The sequence below is a fragment of the Eublepharis macularius genome, chromosome 17 (genome assembly GCF_028583425.1).
Source record: "Eublepharis macularius isolate TG4126 chromosome 17, MPM_Emac_v1.0, whole genome shotgun sequence".
In the NCBI taxonomy this organism is placed as follows: Eukaryota; Metazoa; Chordata; class Lepidosauria; order Squamata; family Eublepharidae; genus Eublepharis; species Eublepharis macularius.
This window is the reverse complement of record NC_072806.1, coordinates 2990052-3014536: the sequence shown is the minus strand read 5'-3', so window position 1 is coordinate 3014536 and position 24485 is coordinate 2990052. Positions and strand designations below refer to the sequence as shown.

Below are 24485 nucleotides of genomic sequence, written 5' to 3'. Positions count from 1 at the left end.
CCAATTAACTGCAGCAGCTCTGTATAACAATAATTGTGCTTATATACTGCCCCTCTAGACAGAATAGTGCCCCACTCAGAGCGGTGAACAAAGTCAGGGTTGTTATCCCCACAATACAGCTGGGGAGCCGGGCTGAGAGTGGCTTACCCAAAGCCACATGCAGACCTCATAGTAGTAGTACAGTCAAACCAGCAGAGTGCTAATTCACAGCCTAACCACTTAACCACTATGCTACAGCAGCTCTCAGGACTATAAACTTGGCTTTTAAAAAGGTTGGGAAGCTGAGATTCTCAGGAACCTCTGGTCGGTGTCACACCCCCTGCAGTTTTTCAGCACTTCTGTAAAATTGTTGCATATGCATAACCCTGTAATGGAATACTGCTTATTGGATGCTGTGTGGTTGTCTAAGTCCAACTCACAGGTTAATGTAGCACTCTTTTTTTCCCCTTAAGAACTGAGGGCATGGTTGCCTTTGGCACTGCCAACCACTTGAAACTTTTTTTCTTTTCCCAGTTGATTTAATCACCAAATACAGATCGCTCCATTTTATATATCCCTCTTTGGAGGGGGGATAGCATCTTGCAAGCAAATGAAACCGCTTGTCCTTTAATAAGTGCAGGATACTCTTGACAAGGTCGGTGAAATGAGTACCCAGTTTCCTGGGGGTAAAGTGTAGATGACTGGGGAAGGCAATGGCAAACCACCCCATAACAAAAAGTCTGCCAAGAAAACGTCGTGATGCGACGTCCCCCCATGGGTCAGTAAGGACTCGGTGCTTGCACAGGGGACTAGCTTTACCTTAATTACTCTTTACTAGGCATGAGTTGAGCACATGAAAATCTCATTTATGGGGGGCGGGTTAAGCATGGGCTTTCTGACTGATAACAGCAGGACTTAAAACTGCTTCACCGGCTGGGAATCTGGAATGCGACACATTCCTGGCTATGCGCCTGAGCCAAAATATCTTTAGAAAACAAACAAGCTCAAGACCCATCAGTACTATGGAAGAGTACGGTTTTTAAAAAGGAAGTTCTGGCATTTATTTCTGTTTCAGAGCTGTCAGACTCAGTTGCTGACAGTTATCACTAAGAGTTTTCACCCTGGAACGGACAAGAAGGAATCTTGGAAGATATATTTCCCTCCCCACTCTACCATGAAGGAGGAAATGTTGAAAGAGGCATTCTTTCATCCTAGCATTCCTCCTCCTCTCTTGCACAGAAAATGCCTCTTCCAAAACGTTGCTTCTGGCATTACATAGCTGCATTACCTAAAAACAAAGTGCTGTGGTTTTTTTTCAGAAGTAATTTTAATTTACATGCAAATTTTTGCATGGTTAATTGATTATTCATTTAAAACTCTACCAGGGGAAGAAATCTTTGTTGAATAATAGTGTGGCCACCCTAATAAATGATCTAAACTCATGCAAATTTGCTTAATTGGCATAATGTATGTAGCTTATACAATAGCGGAGGGAGCGTCTTAAATGATGGCCTCTTTTCTGTTGAAATAGATTGGGAGAGGGAGGCTTGTAAAGGAGTCTGTAAAGGAACTGGATAATAATGATAATAATAATGAGGATAATAATAATAATCAGTGTGCTTATAGAATCATAGAGTTGGAAGGGACCTTCAGGGTCATCTAGTCCAACCCCCTGCACAATGCAAGAAATTCACCCCCCCTTCCACACCCCCAGTGACCCCTGCTCCATTCCCAGAAGATGGCAAAAAACCTCCAGGCTCCCTGGCGCCTGGAGAAAATTTCTTCCTAACCCCAAAGTAATGATTGGCATCACCCTGGGTGTGTAAGAAAGGGCCACGAGAACTAAGCATTGATATACTGCTCCTCGGGACACATTAGTGTCCACTCAGAGCGGTGAGCGGTGTTATATTATCCCCACAATTCAGCTGGGGAGCCGGGGCTGAGACGAGTGGCTTATCCAAGGGCACCGGCTGAACTCATGGCAGTAGTGGCATTCAAACCGGCAGAGGGTTGATTCACAGCCCAGCCACTTAACAACTATGCTACAGCAGCTCTTAATAATAACAGTGTGCTTATATACCGCTCTTCTAGACAGATTAGTGCTCCACTCAGAGCGGTGAACAAGTTAGTGTTATTATTATCCCCACAATACAGCTGGGGCTGAGAGGAGGGGCTTACTCAAGGCCACCTGCAGAGCTCATGGCAGTCCTGGGATTTGAACCAACAGAGTGCTATGTCACAGCCCAACCATTTAACCACTATGCTGTAGCAGTTCTCAGACTGATGAGTGCTCGTGCAAGCACTTGGGTAGGCTGTGCTTGTTCTGTTGTCCCACGGTTTAGCTTTTTTTTTTTAAATGAAGCAACTTGGTAGTCCTTATAGATGGAAACGTTGCAGTGGAAAGATCTGAGGTAAAAATGGATAAGCAGATGTGAGCCTGCCTGGCAAGTCTGGAAAGGAAGACAGATTAAAGCCCGGGTCTGAGAAGAGATTGCATCTCAATAAAGCCATGTGCTTGATTTTTTTTAAATGCATTGAAAGCTGTTCCTGGAAGGGGCGGCCGGGCTTGTCACTCTCTTCTCCAGCTTGGTTTCTTGACAGTGGGGCCCGGGGGCTGGTCTATTTTTAGAAAGTCATTGGAAGAGGCAATGAAGTATGAACCGCATGGCCCCAGCTGGAACCACAATAAAAAAGAAAACCAGCGGCTTGATGGTCCCAGGGGATGACGCATGCACCTTCATGTTCTCTCCCCCCCCCCTCAATTCCACGTCAGAGGGAATGCACTCGACATGCATTGTTAAAAGCACCGAGTCTTCTTGAGGCCAGACCCCGCATTGCAAGGAGTTTGCAGCTCCAGCCGGCGGCTGTTTGCAATGGGAGATTGGTCGGCTGGGGCGACGGATGGGAAACTGTGCAGTCCAGATGTTCTTGAAGCTCGTAGGACCGGACCCCCTGCTGGGACAGGGCCTTGCAAGCACAGTTTGAGCGCTCTCTCTGCCCAAGGATTCTAAAATTCTGCCCTAGGGTACTCCGCACTCTGGAAACCCTTTCCGCTGAGATAACTACTTGGTACAGACTGATATGTTTAATTGCAGAACTGTTTTCTTTTACTGCCCATTCAATGGGTAGATCTCACATTGCTCCATCATAACCGCATCTTTCCAGTTTTTGGGGTGTCTTTTTATTATTGAGAGCAGAAACATGGTCAGTAGAAAAGAGGAAGATGTATATTTTAAGACAAGAAATACTCCACGCAGTGTTGCCAGCCTCCAGATGGGGCCTGGAGATCTCCCAGGATTAGAACAGATCTCCAGGCTGCGGGGATCATTTCCCCCGGAGAAAATGGCTGCCTTAGGAGGTGGGCTCTATGCCATTATAGCCTGCTGAGGTCCCTCCTCTCTGTAAACCCCTCCCTTCTCTGGCTCAACTCCAATCTCCAGGAATTTCCCAACCCAGAGCTGGCAACCCTAACTCCACTTAAACTGGACTACAAATTATTGTAATCTTTTTAAAATTAGGAAAACATTTAAAGGTATTAACATAACGAAACTGCTTAAATTTAGGCTATTTTTGCCTCATTCTGCTTATTTCACATAATTTGTTCTGCCAATCCTGTGGGGGGGGTGGAGGGATTAAGGGGGGGCACGGCGGCTCCTTTCCCATCAAACGCGAGGCAAAATCTTAAAAGCTTTCTTTGCTGGAACAGTCCAAGGAAGTCTGTAACAGCTTAGGGGCCTTTCAAGGGACTTCAGAGTCGATTTTCTCTCCTTCTCTTCCCTCTTTAGGCCGCTGCCTACGCGTCCGAGGACGGGGTGCTCACGGAGGCCATGATAGATGCCCGGGTGGCCGACGCAGTCCTGCAACACAAGCAGAAAATGGAGTGGCTGAAAGCCGAAGGGATGGAGCCCGGCAAAAGCCAGCCGCTGCCCCTCGCTCTGGGGAAGTCCGTCTGAAGAGCCATTCACGAAACAAACATGGCAGGCCATTGCACGTGACACAGAGGATGCTGGGAGATGTGGTGTGTTGTGGGCCACGGTCTCACGGAAATCATGTTGAGCTGTCAGAGGTTGCCCACTGGTGAAAGAGAGGGAGGGCCAAGGCGCTGAGATTCAGAACCTGTTTTTATACCTCAGATTGATTCCTGGAATAATTGCGTCTGTGCGTGTATCGGAATAAACGAAAAGCCCCAATACATTAAAAGAGTTCCCTGGCCAAAATAGGCAGTTGCTGAAACCTCTGCTTTTGCATCTGTTTCTTCAGAACATGCTGGATATAAATCGCTTCACAGCAGAGGGAAGAATGTGGGTGCCTTCAAAAAGTGGAGCATTTTTAATTTTACATTTATCTACTTCAGTTTTGCCAATTGCTCTCTCTCACCAGGCTTTCGGTTTTATATCTCAGCTAAAAACTGGACCGTTCAGGGTTGTGTGTCTTTCGAGTCATGAACGTGGGACAACTTTCCCTTTATGCCAAAGAAATATCCTGCTCCTAGATAACTAGCGTGTCAGGGGGGCAGCTGGGCTACAACACTTTTTCCAGTAGGCCGGGCAGTTTGTACTGCCCAGATAGAGACCCATGGCTAGATGTATCCTGTTTCTCATCAAGAGAGTCAGAATACCTAATCCTCCGGACTGGTAGGTTTTTATGCATCGAAAGAGTGAATTCAGAAACAGCCTCTTGATTTTTGAGCTGACTTCCAGCCGAACGCCGGTTCCCGGGAGAGAAGCCGCACGCACCTTCAAACGACTCCTCTCCCTCCATGCAAATATTTTGGCTCAGCCCGGCGCGCTGCCCTTCATGTGCCTTGCTTCAAATCCCAGCCTGCTACACAAAGCGACAGGGCTTGCGGCTGTGGCCATTTCGCCAGGGATTGCTGGGCAGCTTTGAGGAAATGGATCCTGACGGGTGGTTAGGAGCTGGTGGGGCGGGGGGGGGGAGGTAGCACACAGGGCAGGGGGAACACCCTTGACTGAGGAGAGAAGCATTCAGTAACACAACTCCTGATCCTCCATTGCTCTCTCTCCCTTTCTTCCTGTGCTAAGTCTCTGCAGCAATACATGCTCTCTGACTTCTAGAAAAAGGCGAGAGGGTTTATCTGTTTATTTCACCCAGTTTCTACCTTGCCTTTCTCCGGCAATATAGCCTCACGGCAATTAGCAAAAATTAATCTATCCAAAACAAGGATTGAGAATAAACAAAGCAATTAGGAATAATTAGCAGTGAGATGCTAATAAACGGGTGTGTAAAAACAGCAGCAAATAGTCAACAGACAGCGAGGAAGAATAAAACATTGCCCCCATCTACATTCCCTCTGGGATTTAAAAATATATAAGGGCTAAATGAAACGCTATTGGCGATGCCCCTCATTCTGCCTCCTCTGCCCCGGTGGGCACACTGCAGGGCCACCCGGGTGATCTTGACTTGTGGATGGGTTTCTAAGGACAAAAGACTCCGTCCCCTGCCATAATCTGGTTTTGTGCGCCTTCGTTCCGGGAGCCAGCCGCGGCCACAGATTGTCCATCTGCACGTTTGCGCGATGGATCTTCCATCTTCCCGTGTTATACGGAGCAACATACAAGGTTGTGATGGATGGCCGAGGCCAAGGGGTGATACGAAAGAGAGAGCCAATTACTCTGTCTCGGGATGCAGCTCTATGCCCTAGCGAAGGTACACCGGGTGAGTGTCGCTGGTGATGGTCCATGATGGATAAGCGCATGTCTCCGTTTCTCTGCGTGTTCCCTAGCTGGCAGGAAATACAGTTATAATCGAGGGCTGTAGCTCCAGATTTAGAGGTGCTTTTGTCCCCTCCCATTTCCATCCTCCTGCTGGTAACTAATATTTTTTTTAAAAGGAGATTCAGTAGGGAAACGCCTGTGAACAAGGAGGCAAGGGTTATGATGATCCCCAACCTCTGTTGATCCCATTTTAATTTGGTGACAATCCAATTCCGTTTTCCCTATAAGCCCGGAAACCTTATCTTTTTGAGTTTAAACTGTTGCGATGTGATTGTGGAATTTCCTTTGTGCCTGACTCGCCCTTTTCCTACCTAGTGTTGCCAACTCTGGATTGGAAATTCCTGCAGATTTGGGCATGGAACCCAGGGAGGACAGGGGGTGGGGAGGGAGCCACTTCAACTGGGTATAATGCCATAGAGTCCTCTCTCCAAAGCGGAGTGGGCGGGGGCAGTCTCCCTACTGGGCTAATTTTCTGTTTGCAGGGAGGTTTTCATATGAAGGATTTGTCTGGCATCAGTCAACATAGGAATGCCTGTAACCCCATTTCATTACCATTTATAATTCTTAGAGGTTTTCTCCTTTCCACCTTCTTAAATGCCCCCCCTTTATGCCTGTGGAAGTAACCATCTGCCTACCTGCAAGAAGACCACCTTATGCGTTCTATCAAATCCTAAATCCTGGCTAATACTCAAGTTTCCTTTGTTCTTTTTATAGCAAATTTACGAAGGTGTGTTCTGATCGTGGGAAGGACTACATAACAGTGTTCTAAGAACCTGAAACAAACTGTTTAAAGAGCAGGCTTTAAAATTGCTTTCCCTCTGCTCTTTTTCCCTATTTCCCTGTCCTTTTTCACACTATTCTTTACGTGATTTTTTTTCTTAATTCGCTTCTAAGAAAAAAAGCCATGTCTTTCAAGATTGTTAGGGGAGAGGAAAATTGAGAATTATGCACGCCAGATTAGGAAACTCCCGTTGATTTGGGGGTGGCCTCGGGAGAGAAAACTGAGTAGGCATGTGATGCCACTCTAGGACTTACATTTCTGTTAAACTCTATTGTACGCCATAGAGTCAGTTCTCCAAAGCTGCCGTTTCCTCCAGGGGAACTGATCTCTCTCGCCTGGAGATCAGCTGTAGTTCCAGGAGAACCCCACCTTGAGGTTGGTAATCCTAGACAAGTTTTTTTCCCAACAGATTCTTGAACAGGGCATGCCTGTGATTGAATGTGGGATCTTCTGAATGCAAAGCCAGTGTTCAATCGTGAACTCCACATGTGAAGGATTTTGTGGAAAGGTACTCCAAAACTGCTAGATATTTTTTTTCCACCTCCAAATCTTCAGGAATTTTCAAACCTGGAGTTGGCAACTACTGTAGAATCAGCTGGTCCTAGAGAAGCAGCCCCCCAAATGCTTTGGCATTTTTGCCCTCAGGCATGCTGGTACATGAAGGCTGTGGGTGCCAGTAATCAAAGCTATTTTTTATTGCTTGTTTTCTTCATAGTTTCAGGTACGAAGCCATGTGAGGCAGGCTTTGAGTCCAGTGGCACCTTAGAGACCAAGCAGATTTTCAGGTATAAGGTCTCAAGAGTCACAGTTCCCTTCTTCAGATACCTGGTATCCGAAGAAGGAACCTTTCACTCTCAAAAGGTTACATCCTGAAAATCTTGTTGGTCTCTTAACGTGCCACTGCGCTCAAAGCCTACAGTTTTTCTTGGTGACTGAATTGGAGTGTCTGAAATGGCAAAGCTGTGTTTCTCATCTGTTCTTCATCTTCCCAGCCTTTGGGTTTCCATTGGGCCCTTGAGAAGGGCGAGCCCTCAAACGCCGACCTTCAGCCATCTAAACAATCATGCATTTGCAACTCAGCAAGGGACAGGGAAGAGAGACAATAGCTTCGTGTTGTTTGTATTGTTGTTCGCCATGTGTTTTTCTTTGAGAGGGGGCTGCTGAAAGCCTGATAGCGGACAACCAGGGCTGAGCGCCCCAATTTAGCCAGTTTGGTGTAGTGGTTAAGAACATGGGACTCTAATCTGGAGAGCCAGGTTTGATTCCCCACTCCTCCACTTGAAGCCAGCTGGCTGACCTTGAGTCAGTCAAGAGCGCCAGGACTCTCATCTGGAGAGCCAGGTTTGATTCCCCACTCCTCCACTTGAAGCCAGCTGGGTGACCTTGAGTCAGTCACAGCTCTCTCGGAGCTCAGCCCCACCCACCTCACAGGGTGATTGTTGTGGGGTAATAATATACTTTGTAAACCGCTCTGAGTGGGCATTAAGTTGTCCTGAAGGGCGGTATATAAATCGAATATTATTACTAGTTTCCACAGTGCTGGAAAATGAACTTTCCCCCCAAGATGTTTTATGAAATGTTCACCTCTTCGTTCACATTGTCTGCAATCTCATTTCTCCAGTTCTGTTCCTGTCTTCCAGAATTTTTTTCTGTGCCCTTTTCTTTTTCTCCTCCTTTCACTAAAGGAACATGCACCTCTCCTCTTTCCACAACCTTCTATTTCTCCCCAACTTGATATATTTCTCTTTACAATTGTGACAAGATCCTTTCGAGGTGGTGTGTTAGCAATAAGCAAAATGCCACGCCACCCCCGATGCAACTTTCCGCAGACTCCCATGGCCAGATTGCTTTTGGGTATGTCAAGGCACGCACGTGCTACAGCTATGAAGAAGAGGCCGAAAATAGTAAAGACCTGAACAAAACAGCTTATCGCACGCAACACTCCGTACAAAATTTGGGAGTTAAAAAAATGAACCAATAAAGAATGCCTAATGCTTTGGTTCTACTGGGAAACAAAGTGAGTTAATTTGGAATTCCAAAACCCAGAGTGAAATTCTAACAATGTTGGGGGCCGGGGGTGAAGGAATCTGTAATCCAAGGGAAGATGTAATAGATGACAGATTGATTCGCTAACAACGTATGTTATATATAAAGTCGTATCCTACCTTTCCTATTTCCTTTCCTGTTTGAGTCTTTCTCTTACTCTGTTGCATTCACAAAGAACATCCTCGCCCCAGGAAAGACACGCATCCCAAGTCTGGGCTGGATCACTTTAGAGGGTAGGTGGAGATCCTTGCAGGCAGAAAGCTAGCATGACATGGTTCTAGGTTCTCCCTGAGAGGCTTGTTTTCCGCATGCAGGGGGTCCCCCTGCTTATAGCAGTTTTGATCATTTGATTTTTTTTCCGAAGAAAAAGAAGTGCTTCTTCCCAACTTGCATTATCAGCATCTGCAAGCAACAGCTTCCAGCTTAAAACTAACATTCTGTGTAAAGATGCCCCGAAGCTTCACTGAATCCATTTGATGGGATATCTGTTGATAGGAAAGCCCCTGGAATAATTGGTGTATTGTATAGAAGCAGTGTGGGATCACGGTCTGGCTGTTATTCTTCCTTTCCCTTTAATTGCACAATGGACACGACAGCTTCCTCATGGGGAACCCGTGTGCGCAAGCTGTCTAGTTTTCCCTGTGAACTTCTGTTTCCCCCCCTCAGCCCTGCCCCACCTCCACAACTGCTTCTTTAAAACAAGGAAAAAGCAGCTTTATATCAGTGCCAGAGTATCTTTCTAGGGAGCTCGGAAAAACAAAATAGCCCAACCCATTGATTATGGCCAGAGGCATTTCTCAAACATGTTCTCCCCCGACTGCCACCCCAGGGGCTGCTATTCTGCCTACACTTTTCCACCTCTCTTTGTTGGTGAACCACAGAGATTTTCATAAACCTCCTGTCAAAAAACTGGCAGCTCCAAAAATAGAGCGTGTCCCAAAGTGGCAGAAAATTCCCCCCTCCCCACGCTCCAATCCTGCAATGCAATGCAATCCTACAGCTTTTAAATGAATACTGAAGCCAACCATAAGGGCCTCCTACGCCTTCCCCGGCCCCCTTTGCTTTGTTCATTAACCATGTGCCTCGGGTCTGAAAGGGATGAGTGGATTCCCTCTGTTTTGTGCCTTTTGTTGTTTCCAACACTCTGCCCTGTATGCTATTCCTCCAGAATTCTGACCGGATTTTAAGAATGTCTAAAATTAATTCCAAAATTGGAGCAAGCACACCTGCCCATAGTTTTCTGCACCTCTAGTTCATTTCAAACTCCCCCCTCCCCCACCAAGCACACACACCAATACTCAACATATGTGCATTGCTAAAACCTAGCAAAAAGCCACCTTTTGATGTGATCTTCAGGGAGCAGTGGTTCAGTGTTGCGCACGTGTACCCTTGCATGTTAAGAAAACCATGAGTCTTGCTACAGCCAGATTGTCTGAGCACATCAGGATTGCACCTCTGGAACATTGAAATGAACATGGGCACATTACTAACAGATAAGGGGTGTGTGTGTGTGATATAAATTCATGGAAAGCTGCCAGGCACATATGTACAACAGTGCTCTGCAGAAAATTTGGAAACAGGCATCTTTACTTTGGAAACAAAATCAGGTATGCCAAAAATGGAAGACAGATAACATACAATTTATATATTGCCCCTCAGGACAACTTACCGCCCATTATTATCCTTAGGACAATCACCCTGTGAGGTAGGTAGGGCTGAGAGAGCTCTGAAAGAGCTGTGACTGACCCAAGGTCACCCAGCTGGCTTCAAGCGGAGGAGCGGGGAATCCAACCCGGTTCTCCAGATTAGAGTCTTGCCGCTCTTAACCACAACACCAAACTGGCTCAAAATTCAGAAGCAGGAGAATTTCTGAAGGGTTCCCCTACCACCTTGCCAATCTTAGTGAACACAGGTCTCTCGTGTTCCCAACTCTTTTAAAAATCATTTTCTTTTAAAAATACAGATCTGTAACATACACAAACAAGCCCACGCACGAACTCAGGGGCCCTCAATGTGGCACCCATGGGTGTCATGGTGCCTATCGACACCTTTCCTGGAGCCCACCAAGTGGGTGAGGCCAGGTGGGTCTAACACCCAGCAGGGCTTCTGATTGGCCATTGGAGATCTGATTGATGTGTTAAACCGACCATCTCCCTGGAATGTTGAAGAGCGGCTATCAAAGCAACGCACAACCTTACTTGCTGACACGTCGTGGTTGGCTCTGCGACCATTTTGTAGTTGGTTCTGCCTCCCATAGTGGCCATTTTGTGGTTATACCCACTACCCTGTGTCAGAATTCCAAAGCAGCCCTCAGGTTCAAAAAGGTTGAGGACCCCTGCACTAACTTTTCAGATGAGTAAACTCCTGTGAGGTCATTTCCAGCCACAAAACACCATCAGCAGCACCTACAAGACAAGAAGGAAGCTTTCTCTGCACAAACACAGCTGTTGAGGGGGTGGAAAGAGCCGTGGAGCACTCCTGCGCTCTGCAGCTGCCCAATCTTGCCCAGGAGCATTAGCAGAGGCGGAAGGGGCTCTGGAGCACTTCTGTGCTCTGCAGCTGCCGAATCCGGCCCTAATTCAGACTGGATCGGGTGGCTGTGAGCCCGGGAGCACTGGTGGGGGCGGGGGAGGGCCCTGGAGTGGTCTACTGCAGTGCACAGGACTGCACCACTCCACCAGGGAGTACACTGGTAGGCGCTTTCTCCCGCCTTTCCCCGTCAGCCAGGTAAGCAGGGGTGAGGATGGAGGGTAGGAGCGGGGAACTGGCAACCTTACCTGAGGCAGCACAGAGGCCCAAGGCCTTGCAGCGGCCGCTGCACCGCGCTAGGCCTTCCTACCGCCAGCAGCAGCCTGCTTGGGCTTCCTCAAGCCGTGTTGCCAAGGACTCACCTATTATCCCTGCGGAGGGGTGTGCGAGTGTGCCTGCAGGGGGATAAAAGGTGAGTCGTCACCAATACGGTCCACCTCACCAATACAGCTCGCCTTTTATATAGGAGTAGATAGTTTGAAAACAAGCAATGGTCAAATACACCCTCTGTTCAAACTACAGAGAAAACACTTGCAGGAAAAAAAGATGGCTTTTTATCCAATGTTCAAAACTGATCTGGACCGCATTGCAAATGTCTCACGTTCTCTCGTGTTACCCACCGGAAACTGTGGTCTGGTCTGTTAAGTGTGCGAGGCCCCGACTTGATAAAAGCTGTCAGCTGTACATGCACAGAAGCAGCCTACCCCACTCGAAATGTAGCTGCTTTAAATGATGTGTGAATTGCCCATGATCACCCTGGAGCCTACCTAACCTGAGCCAGCCAGTAAACGGCGGCCATGTGCCAAGAGCAGCAACCAGGCCAGCTGCCATGCAGAAAGTTGCCAGCTATTTTTTTTTCTTTGCTCATGCAAAACCACTTGAAACCGTGCTCATTTTAAATCTCTGAACAAATCTTCGATGTGATCATATGGGGGCCCTCGATGTGAGAGGAAGACGGGCATTGGAAGCAAAGATGTTTGGTTTTTCGAGCATCTTCATTACACCCAATCAGATTGCTCGTGAAAACATATGAACAAGAGATGCAACGGAGGTCTTTAGAAGGAGAGAGCTGAACTCTCTTAAAAAAAACAAATCAAGTGTCACCGGTTAGGGTTTCCAGTTCCAGGTTGGGAAATTCCTGGAGATTTGGGGGGTGGATCTTGGAGTGGGTGGGGTTTAGGAAGGGAGGGGCCTCAGCACAGTACAATGCCATACAGTCCCCCCTCCAAAGCAGCCATTTTCTCCAGGGGAACTGATCTCTGTCGTCTGGAGATCAGTTGTAATTCTATGATATCTCCAGCCACCACCTTGAGGCTGGCAACCCTAAGTGCCACCAAGCTTCTCCAACAGACTTTATTTCTGACTGAGCATCTGAACTTCAGAAGACGTGATAAGTGCTATCCGTCATAGAATGGCTAACACATCCCTGTGCCTCTGTGTACATTCTCATTTGCTTCTTCCGTCATGGCCGACTTCCTTCCAGGTGTGCCACCCGAGACAATGTCGCCTGCATTTGCAGGGCCATTGTTCATAGAAATCAACACAACTTTCATCTAAATCTATGGCTTTTAAAACTTCCTGCCCTGTGTACCTCACATGTAGTATTTGCTGGATGACCTGAGACTTCTTACTCCTTGGCCAGCTCAGGATCTATGCCCCGTAATATCAAATGTGTGTGTATTCACAACCAACGTATGGCAATCTCAGCAAGGGGCTTTCAAGGCAAGTGAGAAGTAGAGGTGGTTTGCCAGGGCCTTCCTCTGCACAACCATCCAAGTCCTGATCCTGCTTAGCCTCTGAGATCTGACAAGATGAAGCTGTATCGTGCTGCCTTCCCTCCCTTATAATATCAAATACCAGATCAAAATGTTAAAAAATAAGGGAGAAGATGATATATGGAAGATGGAGCATGCCTTAAATTTTTTTACTTCTTGCAGCTGTGGCCTGTGAAATTTGATATAAAGGTGCCAAAATATTTCACTGAACCTGCAACCCTAGGGACATTTTCCTGGGAGTAAGCCCCACTGAATTAAACGAGACTTACTTCTGAGTAGATCTATTTAGGATCGCTCTCTGCAATAAGTAGTAAATTATTTAACCTCAGAAAGATCAGAATTGCATTGTAGAAAAGTGACCAACCCAACCCCTAAAGAAATTTTCAGAATGGAGTTGACACACATAAGCCATGATCCTTTTTTAACATCCCTCTACTTCAGAGGAGACCTGATAAAGTTCATGGTTTGAGGATCTCACTCTGCTTTGCATACCCTTTGAATGGCAGAAGCACGCAAACACAACCATGAAAAATAAAGGCATTTTGAAAAAACAACTGTGAAAATATATCTATATATATATATAAGCAAGATGTGCAACATACAGAGACAAAATGGGGGTGGTGTTCAACTTCATCAGATCATTTCACCACACACGCAAACACACAGAAGTTAATGAACACGATCTTTTGAGAGAGAAAGCAACACAAAAATAATCAAACAAACCATACATTTGTTGGGGTTCATTTTGGCAATAAAATTTCTTGCATGATATCTTTTCCCCTGTTTTAATCACATAGACATTGCAGTCAAACAATAGAGTAATCACAGACAGTAGTTTCAAAAGGGGGGGCTGCCCAAATTTCTTTTGGGGGGAGTGGGGGAGAACACCGAACAAGTTTGGGGGCCCTTCTTTTCGAACTCAGTTTGTTAAATTAAAAGGGAAAGAAAAAGAAAAAGGGAGAAATTTGACAACTTTTGGAGACTTGGAACATCAGTGGTGTTTCCCTAGAATTTTGGAAATGGCGGCATTTAATTTTGGGTTACCCTCGTGCAATGCCAAGCCTGCGCATGAACGCTCAAAAGGACGTCCCCTAGAAGTCCCTACATAAGCATGCACCAGATTGCAGGGAACCTTAAGGCCACAATCCAGGACAGAGTTAAGCAGGGCTTTTTTTTCAACTGGAATGCGGTGGAACAGAGTTCCGGAACCTCGTGAAAATGGTCATGTGACTGGTGGCCCCGCCCCCTGATCTCCAGACAGAGGGGAGTTTAGATTGCCCTCTGCGCCGCCAAGCAGCGTGGAGGGCAATCTAAACTCCCCTTTGTCTGGAGATCAGGGGGCGGGGCCACCAGTCACATGACCATTTTCTCCGAGGGCATCCCACTGAGTTCCACCACCTCTTTTCCCAGAAAAAAAGCACTGGAGTTAAGTAAGCATCAAGTAAGTTTACCAACAATCAGGATTTTTCGGTTCATTTGGTATTTTTCACTTCCATTTTGATAGCAGGCTTTTTACGACTTAATTAACCGTAATGTTTGGAGCTAGGGGAATCTTTGACCCTTGAACTACCCAGATCTCACCAGGCCACACCCCAACATGGGAGCATTCCCACACAAAGTGCAATGAAGACTCTTTTGAAAGTGACATCGAGTCGGGAGCACATCTGCACAAATATTTCTCCGTCGGTGAGTACTGGGTCTCCCCCTCTTCCACCAGGAGTGTATGGGGCAACCCTACCTATCATTAACTCACCAGGCTCCACCCTTTGATCCACAAACACCTCATCAAGCTCCACCCTCTTGCCAGGCTCCACCCCTTTGACGTCACCTACCGATATCGCATCAGGCTCCACTCTCTTTGCAATCCACTTTGTGTTGGATCAAGGCCATCTTCTCTAAACTGCCCCATTCCAATTAGAACAGCAACATTTACTTACCCTGATATTGTTTGGCTAGGTTTTTCCTTATCATCACATGTATTAATATGCCCTAACGCATGCATGCAATTCCACTTGATTAGTTTTAGTTTAATTGTAAGCCATCTAGAGTTTATATAAAATAGGCAGGATATCATTGTTTGGGTTTTTAAAAAAAAATATACAAATTATTAAATTAATGAGGGGGAAACGTTGGGTGTAAAAACATAGACTGGGGCTTGTCTGCACTCAACTTGCAGGAGAAATCAGTGCCTTTAATAGCTGCCTGGCAAGCAGAAATTCAGCAGGTGTCGCTTATCCTATTCCACAAGGTCCGTGATAGAAGAATCTGTAACTGTTACTCTGCCCCATTGCTTAGCTCTTAAAGGTACATAGGTCCCTTCAATGCCAGGAGTTTGCAATTTAACTTGTAACTATGTACTTTGTCGCTTTAAGTAGAAAGGCACAGAGCCTCCTCCAGCCATTGGTCTTAAAGGGCCAGTACACCTCACAACTGGACTTTAAAACGTGCCTTTGAAATCATTTATATTAAAATAATGAGTTATTTTGATGAATTAGTGAGTCGATATATATGCAGCAATGCAACAATATTGGGGGGAGAGGGACAGAATTACCCCATCATGTACAGCAACATCAAGGTTGATTCACACAATGGGTTTGTTAACATGGTGAAGCCATTGCAGAGTTAATCTTTGGGGGGGGGGTAGGTTTAGGAAAGGAGGTAGGTCTTGTAAATGTTCCAACACTTGGAGGAACTAACACCTCATTGTCTGTCCAGACCCACAGTACTAAATGTTTCCCAGCCCTTGATAATCCATGATCTTGACTTGCACAGACTTCCTTCAGACAACACATAATTAACTTATGGAACTCACTGCTACAGGACATAGTGGATGGCCTCTAGCTTAGATGGCTTTAAAAATTAGATCTATTCATGGAAGATACTAGGTCCGTCAATGGCTCTTAAATATGATGGCTAGATGGAAACTCTGTGTTCAGAGGCAGTGTACTTCTGAACACCGGTTACTGAAAGGCAACAACTGAGGAGGCTTCGGCCTCCATGAGCTGCTTGTCGGCCTTCCAAGAGCACTTGGTTGGGCACTATGGGGAAAAGAATGCTGGACTAGATGGACCTTTGTTCTGATCCAGCAGGGCCCTTCTGGTTTGAATGTGTATTGGAGCATGCCAAGATCACAGCTCACCACAGTTTGGAGAAACTTCTCAAACATGGGTTGACCCAAGAAGCACTGTTACATAATACATTGAACCATTCATAAGACCAATCAACATACCCAAGAAGTCAACTCTTTGGCATCTTCACCATGTAAGAGATGGTTTGGCGAATCAGCTATCAGTCACCAGAGACTCCTGTATATGTTCTACGGGCGAATAGTTAAGTTATCACAGAATGCCTTTTGGTTTTTTCAAGACTTTGTCACTAACGCCTTAGCAATGCAACATATATAAAAGGGATAATAATTCTCAAGACAGGAATATCTGACCAGTTGACACAGACTCCAGAACATTCACATAATCAAAGAGACATGGAAACCAACCTTGTGGCATGTCCACCAAAGCCAATGAAGTAACACCAAGGTGATGCCCGAACAATATTGCCTTACTTACATCCAACCTGTGGGTTGCTAAATTTTACGTGGCAAAACAGTATCGGTTGGTCCTTGAGAAACAGAAAATTCAGTCCGGGAAAACTACACATCCCATTTGTTTCAGACAAGAAAAGAAAATGGAAAGAAAAAACAAGTTACCAACCTGGTCCCAAAAGCAACTGAAGTGGGACAGACAGACATCATAGCTACCGGACAGAATTAAACTCAAGACCAAATTTGCATTGGAATGAGACATCCGAACATTGGAAAGGATTTGGGGTGGGGTGGGGGGTTGGAGACAACTGGAAAGAAGTTGAAAAGTTCGCAAAACGCTAAACATTGCATTTTCTGGCTGAACTCACTTAAGACGACCCAGAACAATGACAGATTTCCAAATAAAAACGAACCAAAAAAAGATACATTGCCATTTGCAGGGCGCCATTGAAGATGGGATTAGAAATACAATGCAAATTCTCTTTCTGCTTGATTTATCTGTTTTGTTTGTTTTTACATATATACACAAGTCCACCAATAAAATGGTAACCACAGTGCAACGTCTTGGGCGCCTTGCATCCGGGACAAGGGTAAATTGTGCATTCTCTGTGTGTCGGGAGGACACAGCATGTGGGTGAGTAAAAGGAAGTCCTTAGCGGGCATCCATCAAGGAACGGGTGTAGGGTTGTTCCTCTTAGCCAGCAGCAAAGGCAAGTTCTACCACCCCTCATTAGTCTCAGGTTTTTCAGAGGTGTCTGGGACTAGGGTGCCCGTTATGGTACAGCTTCTGTTTAATATGTACCATGTTCCCAGTTGGCTCATCGTATTGCCTGTGGTGACGTTTTCTGAATTCCTTGAAGTTACAAAATTTCGGGATCCAAGACCACGAATTGTCTGGGAAGACAAGAGAAAACAGAGAAAGTAAAAGAGAGGAGAGAGAGCTCAGCATGATTTTAACCACAATTTAGCGAGCAAAGAACCTGTGTGCTAATCCAAGCAAGGTACCTGTTCAGAGTGATAATTTGACAAAGATCGAGGACACAGCAGAGACAAAAAGTGCAAGCAAAGTGGGAAGTACAATTTAGCATCTCTCCCCAATTTAGGGTTGCCAATCTATAGATGGGACCTGGATATCTCCATTTCAGATGATCTCCAGACGACAGAGATCAGTTCCCCTGAATAAAATTGCAGTTTTAGAGGACAGATATTATGGTATTATATATCTTAACCCTCCCCACATCCCAGCCTCTACCTCCAAATTGCCAGGAATTTCCTAACTCAGAATTGGCAACTCAACCCTAACTGCTGAGTTACAGTAGACTGATAATGAGCAACCATCCCACACAAGAATAAGTATTGAATATTTTGGATATATAGGTTGGATCCTGAGGCATTCTTGTGTCAGGTGACTGCTACTTCGTCCGCAGGTAAGTGCTGCCGCGTATGAAGGATCCACCCCTCTTACACTTTTCTTCTATGCAACAAAGTATATCCATTTGTGAAGATGTTCATTTTGATGTGAAAACTAACAGCACTGTTGTGTTGGGTATCATATTGCAATTACTTAATATTACCAACAGTAATAATAATGCATTGCAATTATTATTATTGCAAGTGTTATGGGGTCATCGATAGTGAAGCTCAAAAACAAAATCCCGAACTTTATTTATGGCTGTCCAAGTTCAAAATGGGTCTAAAACTGTGATGCTTTCAAAAGTCATACCAAGACCTATCCCCGTATACATTTAAGCCAGCTTGAAGCTTGTTCACTGTCATGATCTCCTCCAAAGAGCTCCAGAAGTTCTGGTGCTGCAACCCAAAACAGAATTCTTCTGAAGAGATCTCCTAACCCTTCCCAAAGACCGCAGTTCTCTGGGTTTCTTGGTACAGAGAACAAAGGCAATTGAAAGCACTCGGCACCCTTTGCCAAATCAACCATGCTTCAACCCTTCCGGCGACAATCCACTTACCATACCGTCGACTTGTTCGCCAAGCCCGGACAGCATAATGGAGCACCCCGTCCATCCACACGAGGAACCAACTTATACAGAAGCCCAACAAAAGTCCGAGCATCAGGTCAATTTCCTGCTTGGTTACATTGTCGGTCACAAAGTAATTCTCTGAAGAATCCACCACGGATTGATCTCCATCGTACGGGATAACATAGTGGACATGGTGCCTGTTGTGTTGTGGGGAGGGAGAACAAAAAGGAGGAGAGTATCAGTGACTGGGGGACCAAGAAGAACAGACTGGTTGGCAGGAAGGGCTGTTTCAGATTCCTCGCTCTCGTTCTGATGGGACGCAAGTCCCTCATTCTGCAGAATCGAACCTTTGATCCTTTATTTCCACACCATTCTGTTTCCCAATTAATTTGCCATAAAATGTGTGCATTTTCCAGCTTGTTTGTGTGTCCTTAAATCAGCAATATATACATATAAATAACATAGTATAATAAAAACACCACCATAAATTGTATTTTAAAAATATCCTTTGAGCCTATCTTTGTAGTTATGCAAAGGACTGGAAACGTAGACTTTTCACCCACACTTTAGTTTTCCGAGTAGCATTTAAAAAAAAAAACTTACATAAATCAGAATGTTAATATAAAATGTAAAATAGACATTTAAACAATGCAAATTAATATTAAGAGAAAACGGGAGAATGCTGTAACAACCATTAACTCTTGGATCTTTACTTATCAAACAGGAATATGAAAGCAAAAAAAAATCATTCATATTGATAGGAACTAAAATAGTAATTAATAAAACTCAAAAAGAAATATAGCTGAGTGGATTAACAACATGTAAATATAGATTATTGATATAAGTTACAAACTGGAACCATGCTTAAAGTTCTCCCTAACTCCACTGATCTTTGATAGATCAATTTCTTTATTTTTAAAAAAATGCCCTGATCTTTAGCTGGACTGAGAAAAGATGACATATTACCCTGGCCATTTCCACACAGCTTACCTTATTCTGCAAAATAGCGAAATCTCACGAGAAGACGCTGTTATCGCGTGAGAAGACGCGATAACAGCGTCTTCTTGCGAGCTTTCGCGCAAGATTTCGCTATTTTGCAGAATAAGGTAAGCCGCGTGGAAACGGCCACTGTCGCTCGCTAGCCAGGATAGCCATGGCGAAAGTGAAGAGATAAAACAGCTTGGCCTCTTATATTCACATACTAGGAAATTGGATTTCAGAACACAAATGAACGCTGAACATCACTCCTTAGGCATGTCAAATGCTCAGGAAGTATGTCTCATAAACTATGCACTGTTTCCTGGTACAGCCAAATGCACAAAGGAGATTCTGTTGGTGTCAGAAGTGATAGTTGTTGAAGAACTGAAAATGAATAGTGAGCAAAGTCTATTGCTACAACAGTAAGAGCTCAACCTTGGAATCAGCCCCTGCACAAAGCCACTCTCTTGCCATGTTGGCTCCATAATCCTGGGCTTCAAAGGTGTTGCCAAAGAGATCCGAGAGCTGCAAGGGCACCCCTGCCAACATGTCACACGGAAAAGCATTTTTCTAACTCTCCTGTTCTTGTCTCCAGGTATTCTGCTTGAGCCCTTCTGGGCAAACAGTGGAGGGCTAAACTCTGTTTGATGTATGACGTGTTTGTTGACTCTACAGTAGCCCATCCTGCACAGATTTAAAAGCCAAGAAGAAGCAAGTTCTTTAGATTAAAGATGTCGGAGGAAAACATCAAAATTATCCCACAACCCATTCTGAAAGGATTCTCATTATGTGAGCAACGTGGCACTTTGAAGTGCATGAATGCTTATTTTCATTCATGCACATTAGAAAGGAGATGTGTCCAGCTATACATGTGTCCAGCCCCCCTTCTGAGATGGAACTCTGAGGGCCAAACTACACATGACGAATGACACTTGAACAGCAAGTGTATTTCTCCCTGTTCACTTGCCCTCCACTCAATCCACTTGCCATTCAAGTGTCATTCGTCATGTGTAGCTTGGCCCTGAGAGACCCTGGTGAGGTAATTAAACCCTGAATAACAACACTACCAAATCCCAGGGCTTCTATTTTGACAAGGCATCTCCAACAAGCTAAAAATGATTTACTAAAAACAGAAGAGCCCCGTGGCGCAGAGTGGTAAGTTGCAGTACTGCAGCCCAAGCTCTGCTCATGACCTGAGTTCGATCCTGGCGGAAGCTGGGTTCAAGTAACCGGCTCAAGGTCAACTCAGCCTTCCATCCTTCTGAGGTCGGTAAAATGAGTACCCAGTTTTCTAGAGGTAAAGTGTAGAGGACTGGGGAAGGCAATGGCAAACCACCCCATAACAAAAAGTCTGCCAAGAAAACATCGCAACATCCTCCCATGAGTCACTAATAACTTGGTGCTTGCACAGGGGACTACCTTTACCTAAAAACGGAACAAAAAAGTAAGAGAGATGGGATATATGCAGGGGGCAACAGTAGGCATTTCCCCCTCCCCAAAGGAGACTGCAGACTGGCTTGGAAAATCCCCAAAGAAGGAAGAACCCCATAGCAATAGGGTTGCCAGATTCCCCTGCCCTCCCGGCTTCGATGTCCGTCACATGCGAGCGAAGCATGCACGCGCTCCCGGACCCATGCGATGACTTTACTTCCGGGAAGTGACATCATTATGCAGGCCACAGCCACCCCAGGACTGATCCTATGTTCCACAGGGGGGCGGGCGAATTGGGCCCAGTTTCACCTAATCCGTGCTAAATCGGGATGGATTTGGGCCAGATCAAGCTGCTGCAGAGCGTGGGAGTGCTCCCACACTCCACAGTGGCCCGATTAGGGCCTGATCTGGGGCGATCTGGAGCAGTTCAGGGTAGAATTGGGCCAGACTGGGCCCGCGGGAGCGCACTGCGCCTCCCAGGACCGCGCCCCCAGGATGCTTTTGCCTCCCATGCTGGCCAGGCAAGCCGGGGCAGGGGGTGGGAGCAGGGGATCCCCCGCCCCCAGCAGGGGCAACCATGTGTTTTCAGTGGTTCAAAGCATTTCCTATAAATGGTTATATAATCCACCAAAGGAGGCCAGTTTTATTATCCTCATATTGCAAACGAGGGACTGAGGCTAGGGGTGTGGGTTGTTTAAGGCCACCTAATGAACCTGCAACCACGATCCCTGATCACAGTTCACTCTCCTTAGCCGTGAGGTGCTACGATCCTCTCCCAGTTTCCACTACACCACGGCTCTGTCTCAAAAGATTAATGTGGCAAAAGGTGTGTGTGTGTGGGGGGGGGGGATTTGCAGTCCTACGTAGCTGATGCAAGAGCTACTTCTGTGACACCAGCTTGTGGTTCAGTGGGCGAGCACTTGCTTTTCATGCAGGAGGTATCAGGTTCAATTCTCTGTTTCACCCAAAATTCCATTTTTAACAGTCCACCATTGTTAATAATAACCATAATAATAACATTCAATGTATATACCGCCCTTCAAGACAATGCCCGTTCAGAGCAGTTTACAAAGTGTGTTATTATTATCCTCACAACAATCCCCCTGTGAGGTGGGTGGGGCTGAGAGAGCTCTGATAGAGCTGTGACTGACCCAAGGTCACCCAGCTGGCTTCAAACAGAGGAGTGGGGAATCAAACCTGCCTCTTCAGATTAGAGTCCTCCCGCTATTCCAAACTGCTCATGTGAACGAGGACGGCTCTAGAAGTGCTGTAGAAGGGAAGTTCCAAAAGCAGCCATTCCTTTCCTATTGAACTAACATGGGATCCTCCTAGAAAGTTCACAGGCCCAAACCCCATTGAAATAAAGCAGGAGCCATACGGCACATGTCCCATGATGCCAATTTTGTTGCATTTTCCAAGCAGCTTGCAGGCGACCTTTGTGCCTTCCAGCTCAGACCTGCCTGCTCCCCACTGTGAGTGATGCCTTCCACCAACATCGGACAGCCCTTCTACATTGCATGGCAGCTGAGGCCACCTCTCATGTGTGCACACTGATCACCATTAAATACAGCTCCGGGGGGGCGGTTGTTTGCTTCTTCTGTCCGTTCCTGAATGCTCTCACACCCATTCCCAGCTGCCTCTCACTCTGCTCACTCGGGACCTGGGACCACTCCGGCATGTGCTGCCACGGCAGCCAGGCAGCCAATCGGCTTTTAAGGACAGCCAGCGTCAACCACATGCCCGCCGGCATCGCAACAGCTGCATCAGGTCACTGCAGAAGGAACTTGGTTATTGCAGCATGCAAGATGCAGTTGAAGGCGCCTTTTCTAAGCAAAGCAGCTGAGGACACTCCGGCTCTCCATGGTTACCGTGGACAGCCCCGATTTTTCAGGCTGGGGGCCCGAATCCCTGTTAGAAAACATGGATTTTCTGCATTTGCAAAAGCCTTTTTCCAATTTGGATTTGTGTGCACGAAAGCACTCTCCCCTCCCCAGATTCCAGCCCCCTACCCTTGCTCTGTGGAAGTTAAAATCTCTGAGATGTGAATGCGTTTCAGCCACACCGCAATCAGGCAGAGAAAACAGCGCTCCACCTATACCCGTGAATCTAGCAACATTCAATGTAGTCCAAGTTGCTGCTATTGTACAACAAACACAACTAGATCCGGGCTGTTTCCACACTACTCACCTCCATCCAGAATGCTGCAGAACGTCGCAAAAAAACCACGGAAGATAGCGTCTTCTCATGCGAGTTTTGCGTGATGTCGCACAAAACTCATGTGAGAAGACGCTATCTTCTGTGTTTTTTTCGTGACGTTCTGCAGCGTTCTGGATGAAGGTGAGTAGTGTGGAAACGGCCCTGATCTCAGGTTTAAAATAGCATTTTGGAAGGAGGTGGTTTATTAACACACCCTGCTTTAGAAGTCAACACAGGACAAAGGCACAACTGTTCTTATCTCCATCAGTGCAGTTTTGGAGAATATAGTCTGTCCCCACTCATGCACAATGCCTGCCTGCCTTCCTGCGGCCTCCCTCGAGGGTTGGGGGCTAGAGCTGAGGAATTCATCAGAAGCCCTCTTGAATATGCGCAAGATACACATCGCTGGATTAAGGCACCTGAGATACTTCCAAATATTGACACATAACAAGATGCCATTCAGAGGTTTAACAGCTCAAAGGCTGAAAACAGACGTAATTGCAGGAATTAAATTTATTTTATTTCAAATTTCTATTCCGCCCTCCCTGCGAGCGGGCTCAGGGCGGATAACAACATATTAAAATACAATAAAAATTCATCTACATTAAAACATCATTAAAACAGCAGTGTATTTCTATTAATACACATTTAAAACAGGATGGTGGACAGCCTTCACAGGGAGGGTTAAGATTTTATACACCCCTTTTTTCAGGCCGGCGAAGGCCCAGCCTCAGCCATATGCCTGGCAGAACAACTCTGCCTTGCAGGCCCAGCGGAAGAATAGTAGGTCCTGCCGGGCCCTGATCTCAGCAGACAGAGCGTTTCACCAGGTGGGAGCCAGGACTGAAAAGGCCCTGGCTGTAGTCGAGGCTAGGCGGGCCTCCTTGGGGCCAGCAGCTGTTTGTCCCCTGAGAATAGGTGTGTGCCCTGCAGTTTCACAGGAAACCTGTGCCTGGCAGGGACATAGAATGCAGCCTTCTTTCTTTCTTTAATAAAAAAACAGGTTTCTAGTCCTCATGAAGGCACAAATAGGCTTGAAATGGTATGGCTAAAGCTGGCAGCCGGAGGGGCATCTGAATAATAGGGCAAGGTTTTGTTACCTTGCAGGAGAAATCTTTGTGGATTTATCTACAAGTTTTTATTAGATCTTGGGCACAGGATCCCCACAGATCGCTCCAGCTCCCCTCCACTGCCCTAGTGGCTCTATTCTTTCCCAGTTGTGGATCCCCCCACCAACTGCATCTCTCTTGGGAAGAGTGGATTGTGAGACCCACTTACTCATCTGTAATTCCATTGGCACTGACAAGTCTAAAAGGAGCACGAAAAGGGCCTCTGGGTTCGTCTAGAGAGCTCAGTGCCGTTTTCTCGCGTTCTGTTTCCTTTTCCTCTGCCACCCACCTGTGCCCATCAGAAAACGGGATATTGGCCCAGCGTCTAGGGTTGCCAACTTCCAGGCAGGACCTGGAGAACTCCCAGACGGTGACTCTCGAAAGTTCCTACCTTGGAAGGCTAGTT

General features: G+C 46.2%; 2 protein-coding genes across 2 annotated transcripts in view; one reads left to right on the top strand and one right to left on the bottom strand.

Annotated features, from left to right (window-relative positions):
- The window catches only part of LOC129344983 (ATPase family AAA domain-containing protein 3), a 40309-nt gene extending 36109 nt beyond the window's left edge, over positions 1-4200 (top strand). Inside the window, exon 16 of the mRNA XM_055001919.1 lies at positions 3765-4200. Within this exon, the coding sequence (XP_054857894.1) occupies positions 3765-3932 (168 nt within the window). The 3' untranslated portion in view covers positions 3933-4200. The remainder of the gene's footprint in view (positions 1-3764) is intronic.
- Positions 4201-17128: 12928 nt separating this feature from the next.
- TMEM240 (transmembrane protein 240) overlaps positions 17129-24485 on the bottom strand; it is a 37558-nt gene continuing 30201 nt past the window's right edge. Inside the window, exons 4-5 of the mRNA XM_055001760.1 lie at positions 18354-18562; positions 17129-17277 (exon numbers count right to left, since the gene is read on the bottom strand). Coding sequence (XP_054857735.1) covers positions 17129-17277; positions 18354-18562 — 358 coding nt within the window. The remainder of the gene's footprint in view (positions 17278-18353; positions 18563-24485) is intronic.